We start from the raw sequence: 12,430 nt of genomic DNA on the forward strand, positions 1-12,430 counted from the left end.
TCAGATAACTTACTTTAATTGATTCATTCCTTCATTCAAACAACGCATTTAAGATTAGACAGGATGCTACGCACTGGGAGACCATGTTAACAAGGAGGACATAGCCCTGTTCATCATGAGATTGGTAGTTTGGAGCATCTCACATTCATTGAATGTAGTTATGAATCAATCCAGTAGCCATGTGTATACTATAAGCAAACACTGTGCTAGGAACCAGAGTATAAAGATGGTTAGGACATGGTCCCTTTTCTGACAGATCCCAGGGAAATTACCACAGACTATCCTAGAGGAGACAGACACCTGAGCAATTAACTGTACCAGAAAGCTGATTTGATCAAAGCTAGAAGATACATTGGGATCTAGAAGATACATAGTACTTTGGGAGTCACAGGAAAGAGAAGGTGTCTTCTGAATTAAGCCTTCCAGGGTACCCAGGAGTTGTAGGGTAGGCAGACAGGAAGGAGAGGACATTTCAGAAAGAAAGAATGGATGCACCTGAGCTATACAGAGAGAACACACAAAGGACACTAGAGATACTTCAGTGAAGGTATAATGGATAGCTTTTGGTGACAAACTATTGTGGGTTAAGAAGAGACAAAAATATTGGAGGTGCAATTTGGGATTGGTCAGAAAATGATACCTGTAAATAAGATAATTTGGAGCTCTAAAGTTTCTAAAGGGAAAATATGAATCCTGTTTTTGACATATGGTAAAAAAAAAAACGACAAAAAAAACTATAAAGAATTCAAGAATAAGAACTGAGAACCAACTTTTTGTTTTAAACTTTTAAATTAAATTTGAAGATTTATAGAGACAAATGCTACTGCTGATTATATAAATTACTTGTGATGATGTGACTACATAAGAAAAGAGTGAGGATGTTGAGGGTATGGAAGGAAAAGCAGAGATGGGTGGCAACTTCAGGGAGATAAGTGAGACCAAAAGAATGGCAGGTAGTCTGTTTAAACTTACTGAAGAATTCTTCATCAGGAGTTAGTGGAAATGGAATAATTAGAGGTAGAGGTGGGGAAATGCATACTCGGGGAAGCAAAGATCAGAGAGACTGCAGAGCATCTTTCGTTTTTATGACACTCCATATAAAGCACTCTCCATAAAGCACTTTCACAGATGGCCTCTCCTTTAATGCTCATGTGAACTTTGCAAGGTAAGCATTATTTATCAGCATTTCAAGGAAAAATTTATTCAATGTAAACTTCTAACAAGATCAGCGATGCCTTGATGAGCTACTAAATATCTGTAGTACAATCATCACACTTGTATGAAAACTGTATTTGATAATTAATATATGTTCCTATTAGACTCCTTACATTGTAAACCTGCAGTGGCACCCTCGCAATTCCACCCTCTTATGACAATCTCTTTCGCTTCAAAAGAACAATGTGCACTAAACGTCTTCAGCAGAATTTGCCATGCTATCTTGCTTACCTATGCCATTTGAACCCCTTTACTCTTTCTACTACTACTACTACTACTACTACTACTACTGCTACTACTACTACTAGCCCCTCCTCAAACTGACCCCACAGCATATCGTAGTAACTACTACTTTGGTGACCCACAATAGAAATTGCCCTTTTTCTCATCTTGGTTTTTTTATTTTTTTATTTTTATGCATGAGGTCTGCTTTTGGACTTGAAATAAAAAAATGTTTCCTCGGGAAAGCCGTCTATGGGCCTCAGGGTTTCAAAAAAATAAAATAAAATAAGGCTTAGGTTGTTCCCACTTTAATTGCATGGTATATTGTATAGTGTCAGGGTGCTTAGACAAGGCCCTTACTTTTGATAAATTCTGGTATAGTTGCTGGAACTTTCCCAAATTAGGTGCACTCCAGTGTACAAGAAAGGACTGAAAGGGCAACTGAATGATATAGCTACAAGATTCAAAGGTCGCCAAACTCCTTTCCTTTTATCTTTGCAGTACCTTAAATGGGATGGAGAGAAGAGTAGAAACAAAACCGTTTTTGTTTTATTTTGGTGTTTTGTTTTTTTTTGTTTTTTGTTTTTTGGACTATGTTCTAAAATGAGGGAGATGGAAAGGAAGAGGAGAAGAGAAGGAGGAAAACTGAATAATAATTTGAAACATTTCAATATTTCTATTGCCCAGGGAAGGTAAAATGAAGGCTAAAGTTCGGTCATTTTCTTTCCTAACCATCTCCCTTAAGTGTTTGGGTGCACATAAGCTTGTTAAAATTACCTTTTTCTACTATTAAAGAAGTGCTACTAGGTTTGATTTTTGAAATGAGCATACTTGTATTTACATTTCTTTAAAAGCTTCTATTATAATAAAAGATTGCAGATAATGTATTGTCTAGATGTATATCAAGTATATATATTTAGAATTGAACTGATATGTGTATTCTTGTGCTACTATATTTTACATATTTTAGTTTCATCTAAAACATTTTTAAGTCTTTCATTCACAAGCAGAAGTTAGCATAAAACGTGTTCATTTATTAATTTATTGGTGGTTTTAATTAATCTAGTTAATTTATAGGGAATTTTAAATGTGAAAACAACTTTTAAAGTTCCTTAGGCTGCTGTAATATAAAGGAGCTTTAGTTAGAAAGCTAATCAGATACACAGGTTTAATGTAGTTCTTTATCAAATCGTTTAATTAGACATCGGATTATAACGAATAATCTGGTCTTCATTTTTAGCTTTACTTTTAGCTTTACACATTGCTTTTCTTCTTGACGTTCCTTTGTGTATCACAGGAAGAAGACTCCAGGGCTCTCTGAGCAGAATGGCAAAGGAGCCCAGAAGAGCGAGCGGAAACGCGTGCCCAAGTCCTCAGTGCAGCCGGGAGAGGGGGCCGCGGAAGAGCGCGAGCGGAAAGAAAGGCGGGAAAGTCGACGGCTTGAGAAAGGACGGTCACAGGACTACCCAGATGTGCCGGAAAAACGAGAGGATCGCAAAGCGGTGGACGATGAGAAGCAAAGGAAAGTGGAGGAGTACCAGACCCGGTACCGCAGCGATCCGAACCTGGCGCGGTACCCGGTGAAACCGCCGCCGGAGGAGCAGCAGATGCGCATGCACGCCCGGGTGTCTCGCGCGAGGCACGAGCGGCGCCACAGCGACGTGGCGCTCCCGCGCACTGAGGCCGGAGCTGCGCCGCCCGACGCCAAGGCCGGCAAGCGCGCACCGCCCCCCGCCAGGGCTTCGCCGCCGGAGTCGCCGCGGGCCTACTCTGCCGAGAGGACTGCGGAAGTCAGGACGCCGGGCGCCAAGCAGCTGGCGAACCACAGCCCGCCGGCACCCAGGCATGGGCCAGTCCCCGCAGAAGTCCTGGAGCCCAAAGCCCAGGAGCCCCTCAGGAAGCAGAGCCGCCTGGACCCCAGCTCGGCCGTCCTCATCAGAAAGTCCAAGCGCGAGAAGGTGGAGACTATGCTGCGGAACGACTCTTTGAGTTCTGATCAGTCGGAGTCCGTGCGGCCTTCCCCGCCGAAGCCACACCGGTCCAAGAGAGGCGGCAAGAAGCGGCAGATGTCCGTGAGCAGCTCCGAGGAGGAGGGCGTATCCACGCCGGAGTACACCAGCTGCGAGGACGTGGAGCTGGAGAGCGAGAGCGTCAGCGAGAAAGGTAAGGGCTGGCCGCGTGGACCACGAGCACGGAAGTGTTTGGGGCTCAGAGGCGCGCGTGTGCAGGGGTAAAAAGTTTCAAGTGCCTTGAAACCTGCATGGTAATGCCTGTAGTTAACACTGCTGTATGGTATGTTAGAAAGTTGCCGAGACTAGATTCCAAACTCATCAGGAGGGAAAAACAAAAATTCTAGCCAGATGAGTAGATAGATGCTAACTATACTTATTTTGGTAATCGTTTGGCATTATGTATGTGAAATCATGTGGTGTACCTTAAACTTAATACGGAGTTGTATGTCAGTTATAGCTCCGTATTTCCATAGAAGTGGAGGGGAAAGTGCGACTTGGAGTGCTCACAGACATAGCTTCACAGGGGATAGAATAGAAGGTTTTAGCTTGCTTGCTTCCTTCCTTTGTTTCTTTTTGGTAGGATTTTGAAACATAATCACAGGCTTCAAATTTGGGTTACAAGAGTTCTTAATGACTTGTGTTCTTGTCATTCTGGGAAATTCAGTGTGCAGTCTTGTGTTTTTAATTTATCATTTCTGGGTGGTTTTTCTGGGGGGAAAAGCTTCTTTTCTAGAAAACCATAACTATTCCTGATAAAGGGGAATATACCTCTTTACTTACTTACTTACTTATTTATTTATTTATTTATTTATATTTATTTATTTAACATTTATTTATTTTTGAGAGATAGAGACAGTGTGAGCAGGGGAGGGGCAGAGAGAGAGGGAGACACAGAATCTGAAGCAGGCTCCAGGCTCCCAGCTGTCAGCACAGAGCCCGACGCGGGGCTGGAACCCACCAACTGTGAGATCATAACCTGAGCCAAAATCGGATGCTTAACCGACTGAGCCACCCAGGTGCCCCAAATGTACCTCTATTTTTTTAATGCTTATTTATTTTGAGAGAGAGGCAGAGAGAGAGCACAAGATCCAGAATCCCAAGTAGGCTCTGTGTTGTCAACATAGAGCCTGATGCAAGGCTCGAACTCACCAACTGGTGACATCATGACCTGAGCCAAAATCAAGAGTCAGTTGCTTAATTGACTGAACCACCCAGGAGCCCCTACAAAACATTTTACAGTGTTGTGTGATACGCTGACTTTTTTTTTTTCTGGCTTGTCCTGCACTGTGTACTATACCATAGCCACATGTAGCTATTTAAATTAATTACAATTAAATAAACTTAAAAATTCAGTTCCCCAGTCGCACTAAGCCACATTTCAAGCGCTCAGGAGCAGTCATCACAGAAAGTTCCTTTGGATAACATAATGCTGGTCTAGAAAATATTTCAGTTTAATGTTGAAATTATGTATTTGTTTTGAAGATTCACATCATTCTGCTGCTGTTCACTGAGATTTAAATTGGCTACAGTCCTAAATTTGATGGTGGTGGTAATCATCCTTGTAGTGCTTCTTAGTTATATTTTGAGGTGACTATTTTTACAGTTTTTTGGCTTGTTTTATAGTTGCTAAATTATGTGCTAAATATTATAAATTTATAAAAAAGTAACTTTACCTCCTCATCTTCTCTATCTTCAAACTGCATGGCTGTGTCCTCTCCCCTTCTATGTCCTCTGTCTCCTTTCTCTCTCTGTCGATAGGTAGGTAGGTAGGTAGATAGATACAAGTATAGATGTAGATATACATATATAAACACATGTATCCATCTATTTATCTGTGTGTCTAGATAAATAGGTGAGTGGATGGATGTATGAAAGGATATATGTATCTGGGAACAATTAAGAAAGTTTAGTCTGGCATTATAATTATTGCATCTCGAGTTAAAATAACTGTCTTTTGGACAGTGATTTTGGAAGAGATTATGTAGCAGAATGTGGATGCCATGTTTTAAGTTTCAGGGTCAAGGGAAGACTGTCCCCATGAAATAAAATTTAAAGGGCAATGGGAGACAGAAATTAAAATATTCTATGCATATGGGATCATTTGGCTTTTTAGCACACTTTCTGATGACTTATGTTTGACTTAGAAGTCAACATGCATACACTTACGCATACTGTCTATGGTCTTTTTAAAAGTCCCATGGTGAGTGTACTCTTGCTGCCTCTGTGACCTAATATTGTTTTGTGAGCACATATTTTATTTCCCTGAAATAATAAACTGTTAAATTAAAATGTAACTGGATGTGCTTATTTGGTATGCAAATAGCTCTTAATGGATGTATATGTATATGTATATGTATATGTATATGTATATTTTCCCATTTCTTAAAGAACTCTACATCAGCTTTTTCTGAATATGTGTTTTAAATCACAATGGGCATAGAATCAGTCAGAATTGAATCTCACAATACCAACAGATTATGAAAGAAAAAAATGACAAGTGGCATGGGTAATTGCAAGGATGGAATTGGTGTAATGTGAGGAACTTATTGCCTCTGCATACTGCCTTCCTTCCTTAGGAATTATCATTCTGGGGACATTAGTTGACTATATACACTTCTGAAGTTGAGGTAAAATATCTTCTTCTGGGAACACAGGGGCATCACATGTGTATTTATCTGATTCAGACAACTCTGTTTTCTCTGATAATCTGTTTTCAATAAATGTCTTGAAAATACACTCCAATCAAAGTAGTTGTCTTATTCTAATAGTTTAACCAATCCCAACTAAGTGTTTGCCAAATGAAACAATAAATATAAAGAGCATACATTTTTTTAGAATCAATGTAGCATAGAAATTTTCCTATTTCAAAGTGAATTAGAAATTCTGCTCTCTGTGCTATTAATGCCTTTGTTACCAAACCCCACTATTGTCTACTAAGGACGATCTAGGGAACTGGCCCTGATAATCTGCAGTATCCTGTGACTCTGCACAAGTTACTTAACTTTCATATGTCCTAGTTTTCTTATTGGCACAATGGAGCTAAGAGTATCTGTGTGGTATTATTATTGAGTGGTTTGATGAGATGGTGCATATAAAATAGGATACTAAATTAGCATTCTTCCTGTCTTGGTTTTGCTCGTGCTACCTATACCATAGATACTTAATGTTACAGTGAGTGTGAGAGCATCATTCATTTACATAACTGCAAAGAAAAGGTGTGAGAATTATATTTATGTCTTATAGGATCTAATGGGGTGAGAAGAATGATTTGGGAAGAGATTTCTTTTTTTTTTTTTTTTAATTTTTTTTTTTCAACGTTTATTTATTTTTGGGACAGAGAGAGACAGAGCATGAACGGGGCAGGGGCAGAGAGAGAGGGAGACACAGAAATGGAAACAGGCTCCAGGCTCTGAGCCATCAGCCCAGAGCCTGACGCGGGGCTCGAACTCACGAACCGCAAGATCGTGACCTGGCTGAAGTCGGACGCTTAACTGACTGCGCCACCCAGGCGCCCCTGGGAAGAGATTTCTTAGGAGAGTGGCTGCCATGTTGTGAGTTTCAGGGTCAAGGGAAGATTATCCCCATGTAATAAAATTTAAAGGGCAGGGGGAGGCAGAAATTAAAATTGCATTTTAATTATAGCCTATTATTTTGGGTTCTGGTCTCAGTTCCAGTATGTGTGTGTGCAGCGGAGTGAGTTTCCACACCAACAAGCAATTCTCGTATGCCAGCAGGATGTCTGAGAATTCAGCTTAATTCAATTCTGATATTACCTACCCAGAGATAGCATCAGATCCCACAGGTTAGTATCTCATTCCCAAAAGACTGCCCTTCACTTCAGATGCCAGTCATAAGCCCAGGCTGTTACCAATGCTTCTGACCAACTGGCTGTAGATCACAGGTTCCCACAACCTCCTAATGGGTTTGATTAATTTGTTAGAACAGCCCACAGAACTTAGGAAACCCATTTACATACTAGATAATTGATTTATTATAAAATGATATAACTCAGGAACAACCAGATGCAAGAGATGCATAAAGCAAGTTCTGGGGAAAGGGTGCAGAGCCCCTACGCCCTCTCCAGGCATGCCACTCTCCCAGCACCTCCGTATGTTCCCTACCTAGAAGCTCTCTCAACCTAGTACTTTTGGATTTTTATGGACGCTTTATTACATAGGCAGGGTTGATTAAATCATTGGCCATTGGTAATTGGTTCAACTTCTAGTACTCCTCTGTCAGGAAGTCAGGGGGCTAGAACCTAAAGTTTTAATCCGCTAATCACATGATTGATTCTCCAAGCAACCAGCGCCCATCCTTAGGTGTGGTCCAAAAGTCACGTCTTTAACCTAACAAAAGATAGATACCTTTATGGCTTTCATCACTTTGGAAATTCCAAAGATTTTAGAAACTTTTTGCTAGAGAGGCACCTGGGTGGCTCAGTCAGTTGAACATCTGACTCTTGATTTCAGCTCAGGCCATGATCTCACTGCACTGTTAGCCCAGAGCCTGATGTGGGGCTCAATTCCAAGAACTGTGAGATCAAGCCCTGCATCAGGCTTTATGCTAGGGTTATAACCTGCTTGGGTTTCTCTGTCTCCCTCACTCTATGCCCCTACCCCACTCATTCTCTCTCTCCCTCTCTTTCCCTCTCTCTCCCTCTCTCTTAAATAAATAAATAAATAAATATCAAACGGAGGAAAACTGGAAAGCTTTCATACATTTTAAAGGGATAGCTGTTCTAAATGAAAGTAAGAATGAAGTTTTTGTATTTCCACATCTTTCATTTTGATGTGAAATTGGATTCTTGAATTGGTTCACATTGTTTACAAACATGCTGTGGGCCAGCCAGACACATTTACTGGATGCATGTAGCCCAAGGACCACCAGCTTTTTATCTCTGGACCTCCCAGGGGTCTGGGTTGTCTGTTTTCTATGCATAGACTCTGAACCTCTCTTATGAAGGTCCAAAACTCTTGATACAAAGCAGTATTTAAGATTGCACATTTACATTTAGTCACAAAAATATATGCACTGGGGTCTAGCATTCCCCTCATTTTAATACTGTTTACTTTAAAAAAAAATTTACTGTTTATTTATTTTTGGGAGAGAGAGAGAGACAGAGACAGAGTGTGAGCAGGGGAGGAACAGAGAGGGAGACACAGAATCCGAAGCAGGCTGCAGGCTCTGAGCTGTCAGCACAGAGCCTGATGCAGGGCTCAAACCCACAAACTGTGAGATCATGACCTGAGCTGAAGTCGGACACCCAACCGAGCCACCCAGACACCCCAGTACTGTTTACTTTAAATACTATTTGCAGATCCTCTGTTCAAAAATCTTGGGTTCAAGATCTTGGGCACCTGGGTGGCTCAGTTGGTTAAGTGTTCAACTTCATCTCTGGTTCATGAAGTTCTGCAAATTCATCTTGCAGTTTGTGAGTTCAAGCCCCTCATTGGGCTCTGTGCTGACAGCTCAAAGCCTAGAGCCTGCTTCGGATTCTGTGTCTCCCTCTCTCTCTGCCCCTCCCCTACTCCCTCCCTCCCTCTCTCTCAAAAATAAATAAACATTAAAAAAAAATTTTTTTTGTTCCTCAAGGAACTCAGTAGAGAGGCTTGAGAAATAAAGAGACAAAGATGGTGCCAATGTGGAGGAGAGAAATAGCACCAGTTCTGAGAAGAAACAAAGAAGTATTGCTGCCTTGATCAGGAGAGTAAGCTACTTACACTTACAGGGAATTTAAAGTATAAATCCTCAGACAGAACTAGTTAGAAGAAGATCCTGGCATTGGATAACAGGATTTCCTTTTTTTTATCCCCTTCTGCTTACTGACTTTGAATAAACTCAGAAAATACAACACAAATTGATTGTGCCTGTGAACTTTGAAAGTACTCCATGAATGACTTCTGAGGTCAATTTGTGTAATAAGGGCTTATTGGTTTGTTTGTAGCTATTACTGCTAGGTAGTATTTATCAGTCCTTTTAGGGGTATGTGATATCTGGTTTATTCTAAGAAATGATACCTGCAATGGTATCAAATAAGACTATGTATCTTTAATTACAGGTATGAATTTTCCACCTAAAGACAAAGACAGTTTCCAGGGACCAGAGCATAGGTTTTAGGTGTTATGAATTATTGACTATTAAGTTTAGGTACATAGCAATTTAATCATTGAAGAATAAGGAAAAAGAATTGGAACCTTTGCAAAAATCAGGTACAAAATTCTGTAAATGAAAATGTAGTTCTCTATGTTATTCTTTAATCATTAAACTAAAAATATTGGGAGTATCCTCTTTTACCTCCAGCAATACAGTGCCTGCTGCTCACAGAACTTTTAATTCTGGCCAGAAGTTATTGATTTACTTATGTTTTTTTGACAGCAAAGAATGCATTTTATATCCTTTTGATAGTCTTTTTTTTTTTTTTTTTTTTTTTTTTTTTTTTTTTTTTTTTTTTTTAAATTTATTTTTGGGACAGAGAGAGACAGAGCATGAATGGGGGAGGGGCAGAGAGAGAGGGAGACACAGAATTGGAAACAGGCTCCAGGCTCCGAGCCATCAGCCCAGAGCCCGACGCGGGGCTCGAACTCCCGGACCGTGAGATCGTGACCTGGCTGAAGTCGGCCGCTTAACCGACTACGCCACCCAGGCGCCCCTCCTTTTGATAGTCTTAAGAAGGCTTGCAATTAAATACTTGGTCAGATTTATTTATGTATTAATTTATATGTAGTATTACATGAATATTGGATGATACACATGATACTAAACAAAGTATCTATAAGAACCTACTGCATTCCAGGCATAATGTGCTAGGTTCTAGAGGTACAGTGACTAAATAAATAAATACGCACATATACATAGCCATCATTCCTGCCCTCATGACATTTTTTATTGGCTATTCAGAAGACTCTGACTGGAAAGTTTATACAGAGATAGGATACACCAAGATAAAATCCAGTTCTGTGGTAAGAATTTGGCTACATTTAAAAAAAGTTATAACTTTAAAACAAATGCAACTTTAAAAGAGGTTCCTCTTCAAATGGCTGCCCAAACTTAAGCATTTATTTTTCTTATCCCATGAGATCCCACAAAAGTGAAGAAAAAGGAAGTGAGCTATGAGCACATGAGATGTTCTTGAGAAGATGGAAAGAAGAAAGTAGCTTACTTTTGGGCATAAGAGGTTTCCAGGTGAACAAGAGGATGTGGTGGTGGAGAAGACTGTTTGCTGTGAAGTGCCTTACAGAGACTTACCGCTCAGATACTAGGTTTCTTAGAGCAGGAAGTGAGAAGGAAAGCTTTAGATTGGCAGATTCATTCAACATATGTTGACAGAGTAGCCATTTATTCTCCTTACTGTTCCCTTCGCCTCTTTACTTCCTTGTATACAACAAAAGCTACCCCACGTTTAATCCCTAGATAGAAATCAAGAAAAAAATCCAGTGGACTGCCTGAACAAAACTCAGATATTGGGGTTGTTGCACCCCCACCGTTATAGCTTAATGCTGAGTTGCACACATTGTTTACCCTAAAGTGAAGGTTATTAGCTCTCGAACACCATTCATTCACAGATGTTAGAGACACTGTTAGTGTCCATTTGAATGGCATTGATAAGAAGACTTACATGGAAATTCATACCAGCTACACACAGAAATCCAGCCAGTACTCAATTTTTTTTTCTTTTTCAAGTTTTTATTTAAATTCTTTTTTTTTCATGTTTATTTATTTGTTTTGAGAGAGAGAGAGAGAAACTTAAGCAGGCTCTGCACTGTCAGCACAGAGCCCTACATGAACTCAATCTCACAAACTGAAATCATGACCTGAGCTGAAATCCAGAGTCAAACTCTTAACTAACTGAGATACCCAGGCACCCCTACAAGTTTTTATTTAAATTCTATTTAGTTAACATAGTGTAAAATTAGTTTCAGGTATAGAATTGAGTGATTTCTCACTTACATACAACATCCAATGTCATCACAAGTGCCCTCCTTAATACCCATCATTTAACCGATCCCCCTGCCCACCTCCCTTCCAGAAACCCTCAGTTCGTTCTCTGTAGTTAAGAGTCTGTTTTATGCTTTGCCTCTCTTTCCCCCCATGTTCGTCTGTTATATTTCTTAAATTCCACATATAAGTGAAATCATATATGGTATTTGTCTTTCTCTGACTGACTTCTCGTAGCATAATACTCTTGAGGACCATCCATGTCATTGTAAATGTTAAGATTTCTTCTTTTGGGGGGCTGAGTAATATTCCATTGTATATATACACCACAACTTCTTTATTCATCATTCGATTGACATTTGGGCTCTTTCCATAATTTGGCTGTTGTTGATAATGCTGCTGTAAACATCAAGGTGCATATATCCCTTTGAATCAGTATTTTTGTATCCTTTGGGTAAATACCTAGTGGTACAGCCAGTACTCAATCTTAAATATGAATGAACAACAAAGGCTACAAACTATGAAGAACGCCAGCAAGAGGCACTAGAAAAGATCAAGATAAACAAGTAGACCTTAGAAGTAAGAAGTAATTCAAGAGCAAAAAACATAGTACAAAATGCTACATTCCTGGTTACCTTTGATACATTCTGAACTGTCTAAGCCCCATCCCCAGGGCAACTTCCCCACCCAAACACACAGATACTCTGTGTAAAAATTTTTTTGAAAAGTTTAAGTTATTAACCAAGCTTAAAAAGAAAGCTGTGGCTACCAAAACCCATAACACTGAAGCACTTGGGCACAAATACTTGACAAAATATAACACTATATGACTGGACTCAGGATCACAAACTTGCCTCAGGTATGAGTTAATTATCCTAACCAGGAAGTAAAATAATCTTATCTGATACATTAAAATAAAAGCTATTGTAAAGGCTATAAACTCTTTTTGGTCCAAAAGAGGTAAATGTGAAACTGACCCATGAGGAAATATATTGGAGCCCAGAGGATGAGCCCAGAGATCATAATTTGAAACATAGGAGGAAGTT

General features: G+C 39.9%; 1 protein-coding gene across 1 annotated transcript in view; it reads left to right on the top strand.

Annotated features, from left to right (window-relative positions):
- LOC125166161 (regulating synaptic membrane exocytosis protein 1) overlaps positions 1–12,430 on the top strand; it is a 286,570-nt gene that overhangs the window by 63,685 nt on the left and 210,455 nt on the right. The window contains exon 3 of the mRNA XM_047859903.1: positions 2,735–3,600. Within this exon, the coding sequence (XP_047715859.1) occupies positions 2,735–3,600 (866 nt within the window). The remainder of the gene's footprint in view (positions 1–2,734; positions 3,601–12,430) is intronic.

Source organism: Prionailurus viverrinus, chromosome B2 (assembly GCF_022837055.1).
Source record: "Prionailurus viverrinus isolate Anna chromosome B2, UM_Priviv_1.0, whole genome shotgun sequence".
Classification (NCBI taxonomy): domain Eukaryota; kingdom Metazoa; phylum Chordata; class Mammalia; order Carnivora; family Felidae; genus Prionailurus; species Prionailurus viverrinus.